This window comes from Chaetura pelagica, unplaced genomic scaffold (assembly GCF_000747805.2).
Source record: "Chaetura pelagica isolate M959 unplaced genomic scaffold, ChaPel_1.0 scaffold46, whole genome shotgun sequence".
NCBI lineage: Eukaryota > Metazoa > Chordata > Aves > Apodiformes > Apodidae > Chaetura > Chaetura pelagica.
This window is the reverse complement of record NW_009954102.1, coordinates 6,244,337-6,269,958: the sequence shown is the minus strand read 5'-3', so window position 1 is coordinate 6,269,958 and position 25,622 is coordinate 6,244,337. Positions and strand designations below refer to the sequence as shown.

General features: G+C 47.6%; 1 protein-coding gene across 1 annotated transcript in view; it reads right to left on the bottom strand.

The window, feature by feature from the left end:
* The window catches only part of TNFRSF21 (tumor necrosis factor receptor superfamily, member 21), a gene marked incomplete at its 5' end in the record, with an annotated part of 29,227 nt that extends 3,605 nt beyond the window's left edge, over positions 1-25,622 (bottom strand). Inside the window, 4 exons of the mRNA XM_010002424.1 lie at positions 358-411; positions 7,236-7,501; positions 22,330-22,845; positions 24,956-25,622. Of these exons, the coding sequence (XP_010000726.1) occupies positions 358-411; positions 7,236-7,501; positions 22,330-22,845; positions 24,956-25,622 (1,503 nt within the window). The remainder of the gene's footprint in view (positions 1-357; positions 412-7,235; positions 7,502-22,329; positions 22,846-24,955) is intronic.

Genomic DNA, 25,622 nt, shown 5'->3' with positions numbered 1-25,622 from the left:
TTATTTGACTGTAGGCGTCCCGGGAGCCCAAAGCTTTCCAAATAGCTGAACGACTGCGAGAGCTTATGAGGCAAAGCAAACAGGATGCTCAGATGTGTGTTAATGTTTAAACCACGGGAAGAAAGCGAGTGGGAACAAGGGTTTTGAAAGGCCAGGGAGAGCAAAAGGTTGCTGCGAGGTGAAGACTGTGGAATAGGTGTAAAAATATGCTATTTATAGCCTGTGACTCATTTGCTTGAAACCACCTTGGCCATTCCTATTTTTAAGGCCAGTGGTGCTCAAGCAAAACCGAGTGCTGGCTGGAAAAAAGCCTCCTCTGAAGCCCTTTTGCCTTTCCAGAGCCACAGAGTTTCTCACCTTTCCGTCGTCGTTGCAAGGCTCCTGTGCCTGCCACTGGGGCTGCATCTGCACCTGCACAGACAGACACATGGCAGACAGTCAGACACAAGGACCAGCATAGCAAACCAAAGGCACTGCAGCAGCTCTGAGGCATCAGCAGCCTCCCGTGCCCGGCCAGTGGAGCCAGGGCACTCTGCCAATTGAGTATGAAATTTTGTTTTGAGCATTGCAGCAAGAGGTTTGCAACACCAAAAAAAAAAAAATCCTAAAAGCTCCCTGTAGGCTGTGGCTCAGGCACAGACATCCACATGGATCCCAGTGCATGTGCACTAGAGGATGCTTAGAGGGTGCTCTGAGCAGCTGAGGGCATCTGAACGTCTTTGCTACAAGGAAGAAAAGGGCACAGAAGGGGATGGGTGCAGGAGATGACAGAGGCACGGTTTGTTTTCTTTTCACAGCTGCTGCCAATGGCTCTGTTTGAACTGCTTGGTCCCATTTTCTGCCTTTGTTTTACTGTACCACAATAAAAGCTCAGCTCAGACAAACAGAAACTGCAGCTGCTGCTCTAACGTTGGGAAGGAGCAGCCATGGGCATGAAAACCCCCTCCCTTGGGCAATGCTTCCCTGGAATTCCTCCTGTAGCAACCAGACAGTAATAAAAGCCAGTGGCAGGTTTGGTGCTGCATCAGCCTGGTGGCTTTGTGCAGCTGGGCTTGAGTCAGGTTTTCTTGCCCCAACATAAACATGACTCAAACTACTGCTGATTTAAAAACAACAACAACAAAAATAACCTAATAAATAAAAATATATAGTCAGCAGGGAGCTGGGTTCAGAGAAGCAACCTCAGCAGAGGGTGGCTGCACACCCTCTCAGGATCAGGGATAAATTTAGCACCAAAGCCAGCATTTCCCGGTCTCCCTGCTGAAAGATGACACCCAGCTGACTCCAGCCCTATTCCCAGGTCTGACATGCCTCTGGAGGGGATGTGGTGGGAGAAACCCTGGCAGACAGGGCAGGGTGGGCTGGGCCAGGCTGCAGCCCTGCACAGACAATGCTGTGGATGCAGGGTGGTATTGGTGGGGGATGCTCTCACTATGGTCCTCACAGGCATAGGGGTGATCCACTTGGCTGAACAGCCCCCTGGTACATGTGGTGTTTGGGGTTCCACCTTCAGGGCAGATCAGACCTTGAAAGGTGAAGACCTTGAAAGGCCAGGCCACCAGGTCTCATTGAAATAGCAGAGAGACACAGTGATCATCTGCAGGTGCTGCAGAGCAGGAGGCAAACCCTTCACCAGGATGGGAAGGGCATGAGAGGGTTCAGCACTGTGAAGTGGGAAAGCCCAGATGTCCACATTGTCCCCTTCACCTCACAGATCAGGTTTCAGAAGACTGCTCCACACCATCTCTGTGGTGGTGCCAGAATCACAGAATTATTCTGGTTGGAAAAGACCTTTAAGATCATTGCGTCCCTCAACACAAGGCAGCCCTGGAGAAGACCAAGTCAAGCTTCACGTGACCCAGGATAGGCAATATCAGGTCTGGGAAGTGTTCAGACACCAAAACCAAAATGCAATTATCTATGGAGAAAGCAGCTCTTCCCCACCAGCCCCAGCCATTCGTGGGCCAAATGCTTCTCCATGCAGGAGATGGTGCCTCCAGGAGGGCTCCTGGTGGCTTTTCCTTTCTATGGATTTGCCCACCCATTTTTTCAACTCAAACCATGATGAAGACTCATTGAAGTCATGATAAGGAGTTTCCAATATCAACTACAGACTGAGTACATCAATACCAAGTTTGGCTTGTTCTGACACCACCATCTTCTAGCTTCACCTTGGGCTCCTGAGCACAGTATACTGTGAATACACACCCAAGATGTGGTTACCACAGCAGGGAAACCTCAATTATAACTGCATCTACTATAAAATTGGTATTTTTGCACTTATATTTGTATTACTTCATAAATCAACTAAGTTTTTGCTTACTGCCCTTTCTCCAGCCTAGTTCAAACCCAGCCTTGGTTTGGTGAAAACCAACTCATGGTTTAGAACAAACCTGGAAGAAAACAGTGATGCCTAATCCAGCACGACCTAACCAACCCTAGCTTCCCTGGGGCTTTGGGCAATTTATTCTACAGCTTTACACCTCAAATAAAGCCTGATGCAAGCCTAGATGGAAAATTTACATGCAATTTTTACTTTTTTTCCTAGCTGGGAAATGCTCTCAGACCTCAGCCCCAGGCTGGGGAATCCACCCAGCAGCTTCACCCTCACTCTGCTGCCAACGTGTGAGGTTAATGCAGTGCAAAACTAATTGCTAATTACTGGGCCCAACCCAGTTGTGCTTTGCCAAAAGAGGAAATTAAGGGGATGGGCAGGAGCCGTTTGGGCTGGATTTGGGGAACACTGCTTCAGGCTCTTGACCTCCAGCTGCAGGTTTTAACCTGAAAAAGAGGAAGAAAAGGAACCAGAAGGCACTGCCACAGCTGTGTGCCTGGACATGGGGCTGCTTTCATATCCTCTTCCCCTCCAGCAGCCCCCAAAACCCCACAGCTTAACCTCACACCAGACCCAGCCCTGGCATATCTGCTGATTCATGGGATTATCCACAGCATGCAATTAGCCATGGACCTGTATCTTCTTGGGCTCAAGGCTGCTGCTCCCCACTCCATTTTCAACATCTCCCTATTAGTTTATCTGGTTTTTAGCTTTGCTGAGGCTGAGCTGCTGAGTGCCACGAGCAAGGCTGTTTGCTTCCCCTCCATCTATTCCCTGAAGTATTTCAGCCGAGGCCAGGAGAGACATAAATAAAAAGATAAGAGCTTAAAGCATTGCTCACAGTAGGACACTTACGAAAGCAAACAGCCATTCTAGCAATGCCCCAGGCCAGCTTGGGGGAGCACAGACACGCCTCAGTATCTGCAAAATGCTGTTACGCACCCCCAAAAAAATCCCCATTACCCAGTGCCTGCACTACACTGAACTTCGCTGCTTTTAACCCCAAAGTGGAAAACTGTAATTTGCTGTGATGGCAGTGAAAAACCTCTCCTTTGCCCCCTTCCCCCCTATTTTTGTTGTTGTCAGCACCACTAATTCGGGGTGTGCCTGTGCTTGCTCACCAGCGCCCAGGCTCGTGCCCTGCCGCCCGGCGAGCTGCCTGCAAGGGCAGAGATCCTGCAAACCTCAGGCTGGAGAAACGTTCGTGGCCTGAGCCGACCTTTAACGGGAGCCCTGAGAGTTACATGCACCCTGAAAAACCTTCCCACCGCTACTGTGCTCACCACATTTTCTGGATCAGCTGCAAAAAAGAAAAAAAAAAAAAGCAAAACAACCCCGAGCAAAGAGATTCAGAGGGCTAATCTGGTTTTAACCTAAATTCATTCAGCGTGGTGCAAAACCAGCCTAATCTCCTGCAGCTGAAAAAGCCGATGAGCCTTCAGCGGAGCTGTTCCCTACTTGAAGGAAAACGTTCCTGCCATGTACTGTAACACTCCAGACTCCCATAAATTCCCCTGCTCCTATCAAGGGTTATAAATATTTGGATTGCAGAGCCCAAAAGGCTGCTGTGGGAGTGGGAGGCTATGAGAGAGGAGCTTTGGCTCTGCAGGTTTCACAGGGTAAAGACAAGACACCAGCTCAAGGGACGAGGATGTGATAGTAGGTGGGATGGGAAAGGGAGGCTACCTGGGTGCAGGGTACCAAGGCGCTGTCCCAGAGCTGGATCACCCAGTAACACCATTTTTACCTATGAGTTGGAGATGTTAGTGCTTTCTTATTATACAGAGTCATGAGGAGAAATGGAGGAGCACCCATTTACATCCAGGCATGACAGGCAGGGTCAAAGACATCATGGATGGCACAGCCACCCACGCATCCCTCCTGGGCTCATCTAGGAAACACTGGCAAGTTTGGATGCTCACTGCTGGCTTGGGTCACCCCAAAGGCATCACACTGCTTGCTGCAGGGAGGATGAATGTATTTGCATTGCTTAAGAGAGTCCTCCTTTCCTCCACAGCACATACACAAAAAATAGCTCTTTTTATTATTTTTGGTTCATTCTGGTTTTTCTCAAGACAGCTTCTGCAGGGCCAGTTGCTGAAGAGGTGCAGTTCTGTACCCATGGCTGCCACCAGTGGGGTGACCTGCTCCTTTGGATCAAACTGGAGCACCTCTGCTATGAAGACAGGCAGAGTTGGGGTTGTTCAGCCCGGACAAGAGTGGGCTGCTTCCAGTATCTGAAGGGGCAACAGGAAAGCTCAGGAGTGACCTTTTACAAGGGCTTTTAGTAAGAGGACAACGGGTAATGGTTTTAAACCGGAAAAGGGGAGATTTAGATGAGATACTAGGAAGAAATTCTTTAGTGTGAGGGTGGTGAGACGCTGGCACAGGTTGCCCAGGGAAGTTGTGGATGCCCCATCCATGGAAGGGTTCAAGACCACATTGGATGGGGCTTAGAGCAAACTGGTCTAATGGGAGGGGTCCCTGCCCATGCAGGGTGGTTGGAACTAGGTGATTTTTAAGGTCCTTTCCAACCCAAATTCTATGTTTCTATGAAACTTGTTCCATACAAAGAGAAACCACCTCAATTTGTCTGCATTTGGACAGACAAACCACTGAGAGCCAAACGTGGATTAGCTCTTATTAAGGGCTTTCCAACTAGCACAGATTAAAAGAACCCTAAACAAAACGACCTCAACGCCTGGCCCTGACATTTGGTTTCCTAGCTGCCTGTGGTCTGGACCACCATGATGCAGCTCAGCTGCCAGCATAAGGCTCCAGGGATTCATTTTCCCTTGTGTAAGCTGCTTCTCACAGCCTCCTGCATCCCTCCCAGGGCCATTCCATCACTGCCTGCATCCACAGGGCAGGAGCTAGTCAGGTTACAGCAGGTAATACCTTGCAGAAATGCAGTGTGCTGTGATGCTGAATCTGCACCCTGGGGTGCTTTTGAGCTTCAACATCCTACACGCTACTTCATGACTGACGGTGGACCTTTGGGGTGGGAGGGACCACAGAGGAACAGCCAACACCTAAAGCTAAAGATTCACCTTTGCTGAAACCAGCCCTGCTTCTCATGCAAACCCACCTGAACATAACTCCCGAAAATATTAGCCAACCAACTTCACTAATTTCTAGGAAAGCAAGTGGAAGCCACAGGGAATCACCAGGCTCCAGGTGCTGCTGAACACTGGGGAATACAACACACTGTTCCAAAGAACAAACAGGAAGATCCTCCAGGAGAGCTGGTCACCCAGTCCAAAAATAAGACTTGCCTACAAGTATCCAAGAGATTTGGGTTTGCTCATTCTCCAGAGTATTTGAGTGCTGCATTTTCAGAGTTATGGGCACGTGCAAGGAAACAGCTTGAGTTTACTCCATCGTCGGGAGTCCACCATCCCAATGGGTCACCCAATAAACCCTGTTCTTGAAGCTACCACCTGCATTTCTGTGCTATTTGAGAAGCATCTGATAGCTTTGGCTGAAACAGTGCAGTGATGAGGAACACTGAGCACTGCACACCCACATCTGGTAATCAGGTGTTGTGCTGACGAACAAGCCCCACGTCCTAGCCCAGCACTTTGCTGTAGCCTTCAAAGTCAAAGCCGTTAACTAGGAGGAAAGAGGTTACTACCTGCTCCAGGAGAGCAAGAGGACAATGTGGCTTTCTGGGACACTGCACACACTAGAAACTTTCATTCACATGTGCAAAATGACCATTTTCTCTGCCTCTCCTTTTCTTAACCAGAGCTGTCTCTCAGGCTTTTAATTTCATTCCTTTCCCTCTTTGATATTATATCTTGAAGCATGGTAAGAAGTAAGAAAGCTACACACTGTGTAAATACCAGGAGCTGGAAGGAAGAGAACAGCAGCTAAATGGGAAGAGGAGGGATTGAGAAGCTGGCAAAGTGAGCCTATCCAAAATTTAGGCAGGATGCACATGGTGATGCCTGGCACACAACTGACTCTGGGTGTCTCAAAACCAGGATTCCTGCTAACACGTGGAAACCTGTGACTTCACACTACAGTTACTAGGGATCAAGATGTTTGGTGCAATAAACGAAATCATGCAGGACACGTGACACATGGTTGCTCTTATGAGGGAAGTCTGGGATAGCTGAAATCAGACCTGGGAATCCACTACCTTGAAAAACACTCTGCCCCACAGTCTTTGCTATACATGAAGGTCCAGCTTGCCAGAGCCCCACCAAATGCCCATGGAGGTGTAGGGGGAAGAGCCCTCCCTCAACTACCCTCACCTCCATCCATGTGTTGCCACATTGGCTTCCACATTCAGAAGAAGCCCCATCCATCAACTTTATGAAAACTTCCAGAAGACCACCAAATTCTCAGAGCCAAAAAAACCAAAAAAAATACTGACAGGTAAGGCAGAGATGGCCAAAACAAACTGAAAAGATCACCAAGGCACCTTCTGATGACTTAAACTCAGCTATGACTCTGCTGCAGGATACTCTGCAGCAATTTCTTTATTCTCCCAAAATACAGGCCAGTTTTAAAGGCCAGAGCTGCTGCAGAGGAGAACAAGTGGAGGTGACCACACATGGAAACCCAACGATGCCATCACAACATTGGAGGAAGCGACCCGCTGCTCTACAACGCTGAGTGTTGAAGGGCCTTCTCAGAAAACCCTGGGGGTTTAGCAGGAACATTTAACAGCAAGTTGAAAGGGGGATGATTTTTCCTCCCCGACACAAGGGCTCAAGCACCAAGCTCTCCTGGCGACCTCCAAAGACACCCAGAAACCACAACACACGGGACTCAAGAGCTTGTCCAAACTCGGACAAGGTTTTGAGCGACCCTCGGCAAAGCTTCGCTGAAAAGCAACATTAAGGCTTAAACTACGAGCCCCAGAGGAGCTCTGAGGGGACGTGGGAGTTACCGGTGTGGTGTCCTCCATCAGGCCTCGGATCTTCTCCACCACGTCGTTGCGGCGGTGCTGGCGCAGGGCGCTGATCAGCTGGGCCAGGCTGGCCTCGGGCCCGCGGATGGTCCAGTGCTGCAGGGCGGCGTAGGCGCGCTCGTGGTCGGCCGCATAGCCGTTGGAGAAAGCTGCCACCTCCCGCTCGCTGGCGTTGCAGAGGAACTGGTAGATGTCCTTCCACTGGCTCCCCAGCTGGGCTGCCACCAGCTTCAGGATGTCGATACCTGAGGGGCAGAAGCGCTGCAGGTGAGGGGCGGGCACCAGCAGCCTCCCGGCATCGCAGAGCTAAGCTTCAGCAAAGCTTCTCCCAGCCCCGCACAGCCGTGCTTTGGGGGGTCTTTGCAGATTTTATTATCATCATTAAAGACCTTCCACAGCTTGCCCAGGCTCCAGGGAGCTCTGCAGGCAAGCAGCATCTGTAAGATGCTCAACACCTGCTAGGTAAATAAGGGGTGACAGACCCACAGGTTGGTCCAACTGAGACACATGCTCTAAAATTAATCATGTTCATTTAACAGTAAAATTCCCTGTGCTCTTCAGCACAGGAAAAGCCCTGGTTCTGAGCCACTGCATGGCTGCAGGAGCAGGGGAAATGGCAACCGTGCTCACCCATGTACCTGCAAAGCCACCACTTTGAACAGAAGCTGGATTAAAAGGTGAGTCACCAAAGCATCATTATAAAGACAAACATTTCCATAACACAGCACCTATGATCTCATGTAGAGCCATTTCTAGTACAGACTGGTGGGATGACTGAGTTACAGGACAGGTTACCCTGCACAAGGAGAGTGTTGGGTGAATGGAAGATCTTCTACAGCATCTGAAGAACAAAAAAAAGGCAGAGCCTCTCCCAGAAAAGTCCTTGAGACACGTTGGTTCAATACGGTGAGGGTTTCCTGCCTTTAGCTTTGGCAGCAACGCAAACAGCACACTCGTCCTTCCATCGACTCAGAGGTCATGAGCTAAACCTTCAAATAAAGCCATAATAGCTAATTAAACCTGTTCAATCAAACTGAGTAATGCCTTGTTTCAACCCACCACATGGACCATTGGTTGATGTAGGTGAGCTGCAAAGAGGTAACCACACCTTGGGGCTCCTGGCGAGCCAGCACACCCCCAGTGCTACAGGGATGGTTCCTCCTTCCTTCTGCAGCCACCACAGCAGTGTCAGCAAGACCAGCTGCTTGTGGAGAATTGTCATAGTCAGGGTATTAACTGCTGGCCTAAAATCTAACAATTTCTAATGCAGTTTAGATAAAACTCCCAACTGCACCTTCAGGTCACAGCCCCAATAAAGCCAGGTAGACACATACATATATATACAAATTTTAAAACTATACAGTCTGATATAGATATATTGATATATTTTTGTATGTATGTAGAAACCATACAGCCTGATATAGATTACTGGAATCTTTTTATATATGTATCTAAACTCTACAGCCTGATATATATGTAATCTCCTTTTTTATACACATGTATATATACACAGATATATGACATACAGATTTTATATATCTCTATATGTCATATAGATATTTTATGTATGTGTGTATAAGCACATATATACACATTAAAAACTCAATACAGCCTCATATAAATATTTCTGACCTACACCCTTACTACTAAAAAAAAAAGCTCATCAGGACCTGCTATACATAGACTTCAGTTTTCACTTCTGAGGTAGATAATGTAGCCATGACCCCAGGGAACTCAGAGCATCTGCAGCAGGTGTTGAGCCTGCTCTACAGTAAACACCAAAGTACACACTGTGTTTTGCATATCCCTACCCTCCTTCCACCACAGCCACCAAACCTCCCTCCCCAGCTGAATTACAGCAGTGGGCGTGTCCTATCTCACATGGAGATGTGAGATCGGTGGTTCTTCTACCAACGCCGTGTGAGGGATGCAGCCCTCCAAAAAGCAACCACAGAGCTTGGTTTTAACTACAGAGAAGTTTGGAGGGGGAGGAAAAAACCTTTTTCATTATTCAAAGTATACCCAAGACAAGAAAATATTCTTCAGCATTAAGGAACAAGAAAAGGCTGCAAATACACTACTGAGATTTATGATGTGGCTCATTATCCAAGGCACAAAAATATGTTATTGCCCATCACATTTCAACATCATAGCAGGAATCAAGCTTTTTAACTCCCCTTGTTAACTCAATCAAAGACAAGACAAATTCCTCTCCCTCGATGCCTCTGTATCCATCCAGGCTGGCTGTCAGTCCTGTGCAGGAAGGACACACAGCCCAGTTCATGCTGACAGCCAAGCCCTGCACCTTCAGACATCATATACCCATGTCAGTAAGAAGCCCAAAAGCTAACTCATGTTTGGAGTCAGATCCTTTAAGCCAGCAATTTCAACTGGTTTTGGCATAAAACCATCAGAACACTAAGTTTATGCAGCCAACACTTTATTTTATCACTCAACCCAGGGAAAAAAAACCAAAACAACTAATCCCTGACTTTAAGGGTAGAAAAAGCTCTGCAAAGCTTTTGCACCAGGGTAACAATAGTAATGCAAAGAGGGACGAGCCAGTCTGGTGCTGCCCATTATATATCTATATGGAGAGACATCCCAGTGCATAAGTTGTTACTTGGTGCCAAAGTCACTGTCTCAGTACATAAGTCATGATCTCAAAGCTTTTTCTACCTTTGTATTCAGGGATTTATTTTTTTTTCTGGGTGAAGTGATATATGGATTTAAAGATAATGCTGCCCATTTTTACATATATGTATATAAATATAAAATTCTGTCCATTTCATACACAAAATGAGCAGAACAAGGTGCTCTCAAGAATGCTGTCCTGTGATGAGTCAAAGTGTTACAAGAGGTAGGAGCTTTGCCCACTCCCACGCACATCAGTTATACAGAAGAATTGAAACATAATTTGCTGGTTTACGACCTCTGTGTTGCACCATCTAGTCCTGCCAGGAAAGGAAAATCCCATATATTACCTGCTCCCATCTATGTATTCAATGCTGATAAATCCCAGCATTTACGGCTGCTCTACTGGTGATAAAAGCTTGCAAGCTGGTCACAACTTGATTTGCACCAGTTTTATACGGTGGCACAACATTTACATCCTAGTGTTCTTGCACAAGATTTATGACAAAGCGCTCGTGCTGCTACTGACATTTTCAAGTTTAGTATATATTTAATCTCACCGTTCCATAAAGTGGCCCCATAAACATGTTTATATCCCTTGGCAATAAGATCCCAGGGCACGAGAATGCACCAGGCAGCAGAGGGCTTAATGGCGCGTAATAATCTTTGGAGAACAAATGTTCCATTAAAAATGAATTTGGAAATGTCTACCTTAATACTATAAGAACCTTAAACTCATTTTCTTGCAACTATTAAATGAATTTAAGCCCCATATGTTTGCTACATCCACTACAATATTGTGCAAACAAAACCCCAGAGAGATAGAGAAGAGACACAGACGCGAGCGCAGATTTGGCTCCAGTCGGTTAGAAAACCACTGCTCTCTCTGTTCTTGAAAAATAAGATTAAAACCATGACACGACAAGTTACAGCTGCACGCTGCCAAGTATTACTGCTCAAGCCATTCACAGTAACTTAATTCACTTGTTCAAAACTAAAATAAGATGCTAATGCTTATAATAAGCTTACAGTTCTACTATTTCTATATTTTCAGGAGCCCTGCAAGTTACTCTGCAGAGCACTAGTAGTACCAGAGCGTTCTGCTGGGATAGGAAGGTGCCCACCATTGTGCATGGAGAGAAAAACCCCAACTCCACCTTAGGTCCTAGGTCCTCTTCAACCGCCAAACCACTTGAATATTCTCCCACCATGCTCATCTGCAAGCCAAGGCTTGAGATGATGCTCAAAGCCCTCCAGACCCCAGCAATCCCTAATGAAATGGTTAAGCTCAGGAGGACAGTGCTTTAACTCACCTGTTTCATGCTTCCCACGCAAGGCTGGTCACAGCCATGTCAGTGGGACATTAAAGCTGCTCTGAGCTTGCAAATACCAGATAGAACAGCCCAAGTCCTCCTCCTGTCTTAACATGGGCCACAGGAACAGCCTGGGAGAGCTGCCACCACCCTGCAGGTAATGCAGAAGGCACCACCACCCTCTTCATCATCACCAATAGGGACCATCACCATTTGCTTGCCTCAGACACTGGAATTAAAGAGGAGCCCGTGCTATGAAACCCCCAGGGTTGCATTCAGCAGAGCCGTGACTATCCCAGAGGAGGCAACAACAGCACGTGAAGGATCTATAAAATCCACGTATGTCTTGGGTACCCAGGCAGGTGGCACTTCAATCACCACCATCTAAACATTGCAATTTTCTAAATGTAGTGATAGGCTACTTCTCATAAATACCTAGTATTTTGAAGTGGTGATAACCTCAGAGCAATCAAGAATTCCTCCTCAAGCCAGGACAAGGCCAATATGTGGTGCACAGGCAAATGAGAAGCCCAAGGGTGGACATACACACACAGAATGATGGGTACAGTGAGGCATGTTGACAGCCAGAACAGACAGAGACTTGGCTGAGCTTTAATGACTCTCTTAAGCTTGTTCTGGATAAGCCTCACTCCTCTACCATAGCCCTGCTATTTCCAGGTTGGACATGAATCCAGTTCTCAAGTGTTCGTTTGGCCTCAAGCAGGACAAGAAGCCAGTGTGGTACAGGGCTATGACCAGCAGTGCTGGCAAGCTTACACACCATACCTGCAAGAAATCATTTCTCTTCTCTGCTATTACTTTTTCAGATCTTCAAGCAGACTCAAGAGAAGTGGAAGAGCTACCCTGTCAAAAGGCTACACCCAAGCACCTGGCAGCAGATACAGTAAAGTCTAACCACAGCCTAGCCACAGAGCAGCTTCAGTTCCTTCCTCTCTCCACCCTCTCTCAAACAAAAAGCAACCATTATTTTCATTTTTAGGGCTCAAGCGAAACACTTTTTTGTAATTTTCAGAGGACACCTTGTTGAGAAGCAGCCACCTTTAAGAGGAAATCTCATGGTTAAGTCTACAGAGCCCTCCCAAGCCACATGTCCTCCTGTCCCACTAATAATGAAGGGACATAGCACAGAGAAAAGGATTAACACAACATTAAGTGAAATCTTATAGATCTGGCAACCAAAGCTCAGGAGATCCTCCAGGATCTGAGGCACATCATCTAGGGAGCAGCTCATCTCTCCAGGGTTCCAGAGTCAGCTCCATGAATTTTCAGAAAGGCTGGATTTCAGGAGACTCCAGGCACCAGTCCTTTATCAGCAGGGACAGGTCCCACCAGTTCACTCACGAGACCTGCAGGAACAGACCTCCATCATCCTAGCACCAACGTGAATTAAAGCACCTGGAGCTTCAGTTCAGCACCACCTCTTACCCACTGATTTTTTTTTGAATGCCAGCAACAGGGAGCACTCATTTGTACACCACATGCAGTTATAAATCCTGACCATAACAGGCTGGCTACATTTTGACCCTTGCACAGACCTTGAGGAAGGAGCATCACAAGTAGAAAGCTGAGCCCAAGAGCACACACACATCAGACAGGAGAACTGCTGTGATGCGGGCCCATCCTCCCATACATTCAGCAAAAAGCTCCAAATCACTGCAAGCCCAGCGCTGTTCCTGAGCTCAGCCCACCTGCCTCCTCCAAATATCCTCCTGACTCATGTGAAACAGCCACAGCTGCCTATTTTTACCCCTGAGCACACACCAAGAGCCTGCATGTACAAGCCAGTCAGGATGAGGCATATCCCAACCAGTTGATAAAGACACTACAGCTCAGCCAAACCAGGCAAATCCAAAAATCCTCAACACAAATACCTTTCCAAAATGTGAAAATTTCACCAACCTCTGCTGAAAAGGGAAGGTTGTTGGAAACTCAGTTTCTTTCCCCTTCAAATATATTTCAGGTACTAAACTAGGAGGTTTGGAGATGTGTGAGGGAGGCCCTGCACCTGGGTCAGGACAACCACCAGTATCAATATAGGCTGGGGGACAAAGGGATTGAGAGCAGCCCTGCTGAGAAGGACTTCGGGGTACTGGTGGATGAAAAGCTGGACATGAGCCAACAATGTGTGCTCTGCAGCCCAGAAAGCCAACTGTGTCCTGAGCTGCATCAAAACAAGCATGGCCAGCAGGTCAAGCGAGGGGATTGTTCCCCTCTACATGCTCTACTGAGACTCCTCCTGCGGTGCTGGGTCCAGTTCTGGAGTCCTCAGCACAAGAAAGGCATGGAGCTTTTGAAGAGGGTCCAGAAGAGGCAACAAAGATGATCAGAGGGCTGGAGCACCTCTGCTATGGTGAAAGGCTGAAGGAATTGGGGTTGCTCAGCCTGGAGAAGAGAAGGCTTTGGGGAGACCTTATTGAGGCCTCTCACTATACAAACGGGGCTTATCAGAAAGATGGAGAGAGACATTTTCCCAGGGTTGTGTAGTGACAGGACAAGTGGCAATGGTTTTAAACTGAAAGAGGGAAGATTTAAATTGGATACAAGGAATAATTTTTTAACAGTAAGGGTGGTGACACATTGGCCCACATTGCCCAGAGAAGCTGTGGATGCCCCATCACCTGAAGTGGTCAAGACCAGGCTGGATGGGGCTTGGAGCAACCTGGTCTGGTGGAAGGTGTCCCTGCCCATGGTAGGGGGGTTAGACTGGATGACCTTGAAGGCAGCTTCCAACCCCAACCATTCCATGATTCTAACGAGAGCCTTTGTTCAGACAAGAGGAGATGACACACTCATAAAGACTTGTTAGCCATTTGCTAGTTTTCCCATGGAGGATAGTGATGGTACCAGACCCTCCCAGGAGCCAGTGATTCACATCCTCAGCAAGTGCTGTTTGGGCAACAAACCACTAAATGGTGGTGTTTGTTGTTTTTAAAGGGAAAAAAAAAATTAAAACCTTGCAGGGCAGGAAACTGACTCCAGACAAACACTTCCCACACACTCCATGGAAAATAACTCAACCAAACCAGGCAGTCGAGGAAAGTCTGTGATCCCTGCCACATGCAGTTATTAAAAACATGTTTTGGACCCAGGAAACTGAGCATCAGCACAAGATAAGACCTCCCCTCCCACCACAGTACATGGAAGTCACCTCTACAACAGCAAAGAATCACAGAATTTTTTGAGCTGGAAGGGACCTTAAAGATCATCGAGTTCCAACTCCCCTGCATGGGCAGGGACAACTCCCACTAGAACAGGCTGCTCAGAGCTCAATCCAACCTGCCCTCGAACACCTCCAGGGATGGAGCCCCCACATCATCTCTGGGCACCTTTGGTCCAACTTCGTTGGGACCCACATGAGCTCCTGCCAATGCCCACAGGATGCCCTTCCTGCATAGCTCCATGTGCTGGCCTTGGGGACCTGCAGAACAGACTTGTTCGTCCTTTGCTTTACAAGGGAACAGCCAGCATAAGCATTTTATGTAATTATTAAATTTTAAATGGCTTTTGCAGAGTTAATCTTCATTATAACCCTCTTGGACAGCTGGTAACCCTGAGCAAGCAGAGCCATATAAATATCCAGACACCCACAGATGCCAACCCAAGGATTAAAATTACCTCCTGTATTTTTTTTTTTTTCCCCAGACGAAGCCTTGGTGAGAGAGGAAAAAAAATAATCTGCCTTGTTATTTGAGCAGTTATGTGTGAGAGCCCTACTGACATGAGAAATCACAGTCCTTCTGGAGCAAAAACTGGTGCCCAGTTTTTGACAAAAAAACCCCTGAGCTTAGTGTGTTTTTCTACAACAACAATTCTCCTAGCCCTCCTCTACCTGCAGGGCTGCCCTGCCTCTGACACTCAGCTCTACACCTTAATGGGCAGGCACAAATCCCCATTGCTTATTAAATTAATCCAGGGACCACCCAGGAAATTTAACCATGGAACAGTTTGGTTTTTCTGGGGTTTGTTTGGGGTTTTTTTGGAAGCAAACATACCAGCTTCCCAAGACAGGTCCGCAAAGACCTCAGCACGTTGCAGACAGATGGCTTGTGTAACAACACACATTACAAGTGATGGAGCACCAGTGTTCAGGCCTGCTAATGCAATAAGGCTCAGGAGCAAGATATGATAAATTTGCACATTATTAAGTTTCCTCCTCTCTAAGCAGAACAGCCATGTCCCTTGCTTGCCTTTTCCAAGGCTTGCTTCCACCACAAAGCCTTGGTCAGCTTGTTCATACACCCTTTAGAAACCACATAGCTTCCCAAAAGGTGAAGGATAAGTTTAGGACAAACCTGAAAAAAGTTTTAAGTACAGTAGTTTGAGGAAGACTGTAGAATCATAGAACAGTTTGGGTTGGAAAGGACCTTAAAGATCCAACCCCCCTTGCCTTGAACACTTAAAGGGATGGGGCATCCACAGCTTCCCTGGGGAACCTGGGCCAGTGACCCATCACCCTCATAGAAAGAATTTCTTCCTAATATCTAATCTCCCTCCTTCAGTTTGAAACTGTTCCCCCTTGACCAATCATTACATGACATTGTAAAAAACCCCTCTCCAGCTTTTCTGCAGGCCCCTTCAGGTACTGGCAAGTGCTCTACGGTCTATGATGTTGTTCCAAACATCAGATGTCATTCCAAAGCTCCCATGGCAGAGGTCAGCGTCAAGACAACGGGCTTCATCCCACCCCAAAGTGAAGCACCACATGCATGCTGGAGCACATATGTAGCCTGGAACTCCCACACAGTCAAAGAAGCTCCAGCAAGGGAACATCCATGTCAAGGCTCAGCAGTCCAACAGCATCTGTATTTCTTAGGGGCTCAGCACATACCTGCCCCTTCCAATTTAACAAGCTCCCTTTCTGCCTGGGTCTCACTTTTTAGAGGTGGACAGGCTGACACTAGAGGACCAATAGTTAACTGCAGATAGTGGAGCTGCAGGGGCCTGAATCACAGAATGGTAGGGGTTGGAAAGGACCTCTGAAGATCACTGAGTCTAACCTCCCAGCCAAAGCAGGGTCACCTAGGGTAGATTACAAAGAAAAGCATCCAGATGGGTCTTGAAAGTCTTGAGAGAAGGAGACTCCACAACCTCTCTGAGCAGCCTGCTCCTATGCTCCGTCACTCTGTTTTTCCTCATGTTGAGGTGGAACTTCCTGTGCTCCAGTTTGTTTCCATTGCCCCCCCATCCTAGCACAGGGCACCGCTGAAAAGAGACTGGTCCCCTCTTCTTGATACTCACTCTTCAGATATTTGTGAACATTAATAAGATCCCTCCTCAGTCTTCGCTAGACTAAAAAGACCTAGGTCTCGGCCTTTCTTGGTAAGACAGATGTTCCAGTCCCTTAACCATCCTTGTAGCCCTTTGTTGAACTCTTTCAAGTATACCACTGTCCCTCTTGAACTGGAGAGCCCAGAACTGGTCACAATAATTCAGATGTGGTCCCACAAGGGCAGAGGAGAGGGGCAGGATAACCTCCCCTGACCTGCTGGACACACTCTTCTTAATGCACTCCTGGAAGACAAGCTGCTTTGAAAAACAAACACCACCTTCTGCCTCTCCGTTTTGGCAAGTAGACAAACATTAATCCCTCATCTCATGTTCTTCCTGCCAGAGTCATATTAGGGTTCGTGCACAAGCCCAGGGCGGCTCCTCTCCAGGTGTAACCGCAATTACCAAATCATGTCAGCAGCAACAGGCACAACAGTCCTCACAAGGTGCTGCTGGCCACCTTTTTCTTACCTGTGGTCAGGACACAAAACCTCGAGGCCACCACAGCTTGATTCTGGTGCAGCTTTTAGCACCATGGTTCCTCCTCATGCTCTGGAAACATGCACAAGAGATACCCCACGGAGCATCTCCTGAATCCTCACCCTGCCTCCCAGCCTGATGCTCCTGTGACCAAGCTGTAATCCATTCTGGACCGGATCAAAGAAAAAACTAACCCTACAAAACAAAACCATTATGTGGTTTTCATCTCATTTATCCATACGAGCCCTGAGGAGACAACCTAAAATAGCATGTAGAGTCACCCTGTAGACCTGCAAATGCCATCCCTACAGCTGGGTTTCCTTATTTAGGGTACCAGTTGAGAAGGGAGTGACACCAGGCTTGTGGAAAAATCTCCACTGCTGGGCTTTTCCATGTACCTGCTTCCCTTCATGAGGTAATGGACCTACAGAAAAGATTCCAGTTACTTGTGGGCCTGTTTAGTCAAGTGCTGTCTCAAAAAAAAAAACCAACAAAAACCAAGACTCAAAGTAATTTTACTCTGATAAGCATCTTCCAACACTAACCATAACTGAGTATCTGATTCCATGTGAGGACAAGCCTGCAATGAGCTGAGATGTCCTGACACACACAGCCAAGACACCCATTGGTTATATTAACACCAGGAGCTGCAGTACAGACTCAGGTTCTCCATGGCACAGGGCTTTCCAGCAAGGCTCTAGTCCCTCTTCAGCACTCTCTCCAACTTTCCTGGGAGCAGACCAAGTTCAAGCCATGCCCTGCTCCTACAGCAACCAGGCTGCTAAGCCAAGGACTACTGGGCACCCCTACAGCTGAGCAACCAAGACCCCCAGATCCCAGCGCTTCCCTTCTTTCCAGCATCATCCCTCAACTCCCCACTGTGCTTTCACTCCTGAGCCATTTCCAGTACTTGATCTTTTCTACCTGCAGTCAAGCCTCAGCTCCATCTCAGCCACAAACAGCTCTTGCAGAATAGTTGATTTCTCTCATTATTTAACCAGAGGCTTTCTGGCTTTGCTCTCACCACCCACTCCAGTAATGTGCAATTACAAGACTTGAAGAAAAATAAAAGGGAAGTGGCACGTCATGGCAGACCAGTGCTGCCACGATCTGTTCTTCCATCTCTCATCTCCAATAAAAATAATGGATCAAATTCTCTTCTTGCCTCTTGGGACATCATGTCAGGCAGCTGCTTCTTATGCACAGAGACTTTACCCCAAAACATAACACTTTACACAGACTCTTGCCTTTTATCTTCTGCTACTCAATGGGTGAAAGTCAAAGGCAACACTATCAGCAATTTCTGCAACATGATTTCAGGCCCATCTTCATGTTGGACATAGACTGATGCCAAATTTGGCATTTGCAGTATGTCCAAGAGACAGGCTTCTGTTCTCCATTTTTACTAAAAGCTCAGTTCCTTGCCCTTGGAAACAGATGAAAAAATAAAATTGGTATTTGCTAAATAAGGGGACTGTTCAGAAGAAAATGTTTCTAGGGTGTAGGCTGTTCTTGATCTTCTCAAGGCAAGCAGTCACACGAGATCAAACCCACAAGGCATGATCAGCCCAGTACCTGTGTCATTCAGGCACCACAATAATTTCTTTGGAAATGTTTGGCAAACTGCTTTTCCCCTTTGTATTTCCCATCTGCTTGGCTAGAAAGTAAAAGCCAGCTGAAGCAGCAAGAGGCCCCGCTTCTTCAACCACAGATGCATCATGGATGATGTTCCACCTTCAAGTTCCTGCACAGACAAGACCTGGGGGATTTGGGAGAGCTCCTGTCATGGGGACAGACACAGGGACAGACATGCAGGTAGGCCAGCTGCTAACTCAGGCCATTAGTCATTGCAAGCACTTTCCAGACCTCTAGACAATTTAATCCAGTAAGAATCCTTGGCATTTGCCATCTTGGCTGGAACACATCCATGTTACAGACACGGGTCTTGCTTTAACACCAGGCTCCCAAGCTACTGCTATTTTTAGGTTTGGGCTGTTATTTAAGGCACGTGTTATGGGCAGAGAGAGCACAGGGCATAGACACCAGCTCATGGGCAGATGAGGACAAGCAAAATGTCCCGTGACAACATCCACTGCTCAGGATCACACACATATCTCAACTATGTAAGCCATCCAGTATATCAAGCATCGTGAGGAACTGGGCAAGGGTCTGAGCCACTACTTCCACCCTAAACACTCTTCTCTTTCGGGAAGAAGCCAAATCACAGCATTCCAGTGCTGGTGCCACCCTGACCACGCTCCACTCAGAACTGATGGGCTAAAAGAAATTTGTAATAAAAATCTTTTGGAAATTCCTCCAAACTGACAAAGCCCTGGATGCCAGTTGCACTCCCATCGGCATCACGGAGGCGCGCAGGGTGCTGGGGCGTTGGCAGCCACCCAAGCATAGCTCCTCCAACCAGAGGCTGCAGCACCTACGTCAGACACTGTCTCTTCCCTTTCAAAGGTTAAGGCTGTTTACTGAAAGGATTAGGAGGGAGGAGATGGTAAAGTAGCAGGAGCCAGGGGAGACTGTGCGTAACAGCTACGTACACAGGCTTCACCCCAGCAATAAACACGCCCCAACTCCTTGTTGGCGTGGCCAGCCAACATACAGGAGGGGAGGTCATCTGGATGTCAGCACACTGCCAACACGAAATCCTGGGCTTTATACCCAGCTCAGAAGATGATTTAAACCTAACAGCTTACCCTCCACAGCCCTAGAGCAACCACAGACCAGGCTGACACCTGAATACCTGGGGCGCAGCTGTGGCACTCACATCTATGGAGTCTTTGCTCTGGCTGCCTAGCACGGAGGGATCTGTGCCAGCAGCTTGGGAGGGGAAAGATTTTCCCTCTGCAACAGCCTGAAGTTTGTTCCTGGCTATATTCACCCTTGTCTGAAACGTTGCTTCAGGACGAAGCACAATTTGGGTATGAACATTGCTGGAGCAGCAGAAAGCGAAGCCATGAGGCTGCAGCTCTGCAGTACATCTCAGCTGTACAGCCAGTTAGTCAATCGAAGGTCAGTTCCTCTCTAGCACTACATCCTCTCTCATTTCAAGTAAACAGCCTTACAAGCCGGGTGTTTCAATAGGAAAACCAAAGAGGGATTTATACATCACTACGGAGAACAATTTCCACATCCGACATGCCAGAGCACCACCATGAAGTAAGAACTAAGGAGCAAGGCACTTCCAGCTAATGTAACGTGATTTAGGCAATGCCAGAGCTGCACTGGAAACAAGACAAAGCACTAACCGGTTTGCACTCGCCCGTCTGCCTTCAGTGCACACAGTTCAACTGAGGACAGTGGCAGAGGAAGTCATGAAGCCACCCAGGCCAACATGGAACCAGCATGACTATTGCAAGAACGACTGGGAGGGAAGTACAAAACGGCCCAACAAGGAACCCTGAGTAACAGGGCAACTCACTTTCAGACCTGAGCAACTCGATCAGATATGGGCTGTCATATCTGTCATCTAAGTATGGCTTTTGCTGTTAGGTCCAGCTTATTCCCCCAAGACAAGGGGAAACTTAGCAAGCATCTTGTTAATTTGATGCTCTAGATGAATTCAGATGCTAAAGGATAACAGAAGAGATTCATCTTGGGAAGCACAGGAGGACCCATGAATGATGCTGTCCCCCAGAGGATAATGAGATCTGGGAGGTGGGATTATAACTGAACGGGCTAACACAGTTTCATTGTTCACCACACATCACTGTAGCCTGAATCATGTTTGGTGACCACATGCAGAGCACTGCTGAGAAAGACAGCTCTAACATGGCCTCCAGGAGAAGGGCCAGCTGCATGGGGTCTGAAATGCCACGTTAGGAACCAGAACTGCATCCTCTCAAAGCATCTCACTCTGGTCCTAGCACTCAAGCACTTCCCACCCTGTACAAACTCGGCCCCTAGCTTTGAGATGCTTCAAAAACCAGGCAAGCGTCAGAAATTAAACCACCTTTGGGTTGGGAAAACCAACTTTTAAGATCTTGGGAAAAAAAAATAAAGTTACTACAAGTTAGTAACAACCAGCCACTTCTGGCTAATGAACCATGGCCAAAGTAATGTAGTAATTCTGGTAGTGCCCAGAAATAAGGTTCTGCAACCCCACTGCAGATCACTCGCTATAGCCTCAAGGATCATGCAACAGGTATGACAAATCTTAGGGACAATGGAACACAGGGGTTACCAGAAAATGCTATTGCAACCAGAAAAAAGCTCAAGAAACCACACTCCAAGAAGTCAGAAGAGTTAAAAGGAAACTGAGTAAGTAGCACAAACAAAAGAGAAGGCACAAAATTAAATCCAACAAGACCTTACTGGTTCCATAAATGCATTAATGAAGGCAAATAAAGTGTAGGTCTATTAATCAGCAGGAAGGAAGAAAGAGTACATGACAGAAGGCACCCCACTCAAAGCCTTCTTTGCTTTGTACTTAAGCACTCAAGAATGACTTTCATCAAGGACTGATCTCCTAAACCTTCCTATCTTTTTCCAATTCATTCTTTGTTTGCCCTCCTCCCCTTGTTAAATATGCTTTTCTAAAGGTTAACTGCAAACAAATGTTTAAAGTTAAGCAACCTCAACCCAAAGTAAGGACTCATCAGTGCTGTCTGTACAAGACAAGGAGGGTCAAAATTGCCTCTGTAGCTTTGCAGAGGAAGAACCATGCAGCCTGCTAGGGAGATCACAGCTGCTTGGTGCTCACATTCATACCACCATTAATTTATCACTAACTTTTACAAATTTAAAGCCCACAACTGGTCATCTTTAGTGTCTCATCAAAAAGCTGACAAGTCATCCACAAAAAGAACAGAAAACACTACAAAGCAAAGCCTCCAGGAAGACCCGATGGCACTCATGGAGCTGTACTCCTCCCGTGACAGCCTTTAAGGACAACCTTCCTGGCTCCAGCATGGGCAAAGGACTGGAAACACAAGCCAGCAGTCTGGATTTAGGGCTAAGAACCCTAAGAGCCCTTGAGGCGCTGCCAAGAGGCGGGGGATGACTCAGCCTTCCAGAAACAGACAGGGTGAGGGAAAAAGGGCCACACGAAAAGACAACTGGACCCATGCCTGAGTCACTGAGAAAATAAGGAGAGGAGCTGGGGCAAGCAGGTGACATTCCCTTCATTAACCCTTCCTTCTAGAGAATACACCATGGGAACAGGAAGGGGGAGACAGCAAGGATGAAGAAACATCTAAGAAACCAGTATATGGGCTTTGTTCTTGCTACAAGACCCAGGAAGTCAGAAAAGCAACTGGTCGTTGGACTTGAGGATGCCCCCCCCCACCAAAGAACCACATGGCATGGTGGAGAGGACATTACCCCCCACAGCCACCACTGCTCACCATGCCCGTTGCAGTAATAGATCCACTTCTCCCTGTTCTGCGTGGGGGTGGTGGACTTTTTCATGATAGCTTTTTCCACAATGGCACTGGGATCTTGTCTGGGTCCCTTCTTCAGAGTCCTTGAGCTCTTCCTGACACTGCAGACGACGATAACCACCAGGACCAGCAGGAGGAAGAGAACGATCATCCATGGCAAGTGTTCATTGATGTCAAAGTGCTGGTGGATGTTCTGTGAACCTCTCCGGGGGGGCCTGTATGGGGCACTGGACTTCTCACGCCCCGCCATATCCAGTGATGGCTGCTTCTCCAGCGCTTGACTGGTCTGCTTGTGCCGGTAGCTCTGTGCCTGGCTGGCAGGGATGGAGCCTGCAGGAGCCCTGTTGGTACCGTCCGTCTCGTTGGTGGCTTCTGTCTCATCAGCCAATGTTTTGTTGAAGAAGCCTGCTGGCTCTGCCGTGCCACTTGATGCGTGTGGCACAGGAGAGGGGACAAAATCGGGGGCTGAAGAGTTCAAACCTGCAAAAGGAGAGGAGAGCTCAGTGTCATGGCACTGGAGACGTGATACGGCATCATGTCACAGTCTAAGATCTGCCTGAGCTTTTGCTGGGCCAGCAGACAGAAACCCAATGCCAGGCAGGGAGGAAGGGAAGAGGTGAAGTTGAGGTTTGGCTCCAGGAACAAATGGGTATAGTTACAGAGATAGGTTCAGGATAAAACTGACCCTTGCTGGTTAAGTCTAGTGGCAACTTGTTTAAAAAACAAGTTATTAAAGGTATGTTGTCAACTTGTGTTTCTCCTACATTCAGTACTTCTCAGAAAACCTACAACTTTGAGGTTTCCTAGGTTTACAAACATGGGCTTAATTCCAAATGTGGAAAACATGGTATCTGGGCTAGAAACACATGAAAATTTGGAGGCTTAGTTTAGCTACCTCTACCTGGTTTTGCTAAGGAAGTACAAATGCTTTTATCAACACTGTAAGCAGCCATGGATGCACCAACTGCAAAACAGGTTTCTGAAGCAAACAACCTTCCTCTAAGAGCTACTTTCCATCTTGATCGGGTTTTCTTAGCAACCAACAGCTCTCAGGTCCCTGCCAGCTGCTTGACCAAAGCCTTGCAAGAAGAGGAAGGGCTTTTGTGGCCAAAAACTAGAGCTTACTTTGGAAGCAGCTTTTGAAGATCATGTCTCAGCCCATTTGAGCCAAAGAGCAGGTGGAACAACCTGTAACCTGCATCCAGTTACCAGTGGTGTCTCCCAGGGATCAGTACTGGGCCCAGTCCTATGAAATATTTTTAATGATGACTTGGATCAGGGGATCAAGTCTACCCTTAGTAAATTCACAGATGACACCAAGTTGGGGAAGAGTGTCAATCTGCTGGATGCTGCAGATGGACCTGGACAGGCTGGATCAACGGACTGAGGCCAACGGTATGAGGTTTGTTGAGGAGACTCAGGGGGGACCTTATCACTGTCTACAACTACCTGCAGGGAGGTTGTAGTCAGATGGAGGTCGGGATCTTCTCCCAGGCAACTAGCAACTACAGAAAAAACATCAGAAAAAACTTCTTTCCTGTAAGACTGACAGAGCACTGGAACAGGCTGCCCAGAGAGGTTGTGGAGTCTTCTTCTCTGGAGACACTCAAAACCCACCTGGACACGTTCCTGTGTGATGTGCTCTGGGTGATCCTGCTCTGGCAGGGGGGTTGGACTGGATGGTCTTTCGAGGTCCCTTCCCACCCCTAAGATTCTGTGATTCTGGGACAAGAGAGCATGACCTGAAGCTGCTCCAGAGGAGGTTTAGGCCGGATATTAGGAAGCACCTTCTTATGGAAAGGGTGATCAGATATTGGAATGGACAGCTTGGAGAAGTGGTGGAGTCACCATCCCTGGAGGTCTTTAAGGAAAGGCTGGATGTGGCACTTAGTGCCATGGTCTAGCTGATTTGGTGGTACTAGGTCACAGGATGGACCTGATGATCTCAGAGGTCTTTTCCAGCATCCATAATTCTGTGATTCTGTAACCTGAATTTACCTCTGACTTGGCTACCCCGAACACTCTGAGCTGGGTACAAACAGCAAATACGCTTTAACTTCTACCTAATTGTCTACAGTTGATTTCAAAGTTCAGGAAATAACCTCCCAACTTCTTCCAATGGCACACCAATATCATACCAAACTTTGAGACAAAGAAGCAGTGGGGGTCTACCACTCTTAACACTATTTTACCAACTCAGGTGTTCAAACCAACAAAAGTTAACATTTTACTTAAAATGCACCACCAGAGACACTGTGAGGCTAAACACCACCTCAAACTGGGTTCTTCAGCACCACTGCAACTAGCCACAGCAAAAGCATCTCCCTCAAGGCAGTGATGATATTAACTTCAATTAAATGAGATAGTGGGGAATTCAACCTGGTCCTCCCCACCAGTGGTAACAGAAACATTATTAAATGCAGTTTAGAGGAAGCTGATGCACCCTGGAGCTGCCTTCTGGCCATGAAGCAAAAGCACAATCTACGCTTTAGACCAGGCTTCCATTTAACAGCCTAAAGCCTGTCTTGACTGAGGCAGGAACACAATCTTACGACCCAAAACATGTCTGTTTTACTGACATGGACATTACCTTTGGGAAGATGGGCGGTTGGTGGAACTTCATAGGGCTCTTCACCTGCTTCAGTGCTTGACGAAATCAAAGACGTGTTCGGAAGAGATGCTGGAGAACCACAGACGTTGTCACTCTCCTTCGTCCCCGGCTTGATCACCACCATGTTTTTCCCAAAGCAGTCAGTGTACGTTTTGCACTTCATCACGCTAGAAGGCACATCAGAAAAGGTACCACGAGGGCACGGCTTGCACTTAACATCTTCTGTCTCGGTTCCTTTCTTGCGGACGCCCCAGCCGACCGGGCACACCGTGTAAGGGATGCAGGTATCGTTCGTCTGAAACGTACCAGACAGGCAAGTGCACTCGCGGTCAGTCAAGGCAGTACAATGAGTTTTCTCAATCATTGGCAGTTCACAGGGTTTTCTACAAGGATGGCACCGCTCTATGCCGTTCTCATGCTTAGTAAAGGTCCCATCTGGACACGGGCTGCACTCTCTTAAGGTACTCTTCGTACAGTGTTTAGACACGTAGGTTCCTGCAGGACATTTGTCGCAGATCAGCTCTTTGTTGGTGGCACGGTCAAAGTGGCGGTACTTGCCAGGGGAGAGGCTGATGGCATTCTGCTCAGAGGTCTTCTCTGACTGGCTCCTCGCGGTGCCAAGGAGCAGGAGCAGCTGGAAGACAGA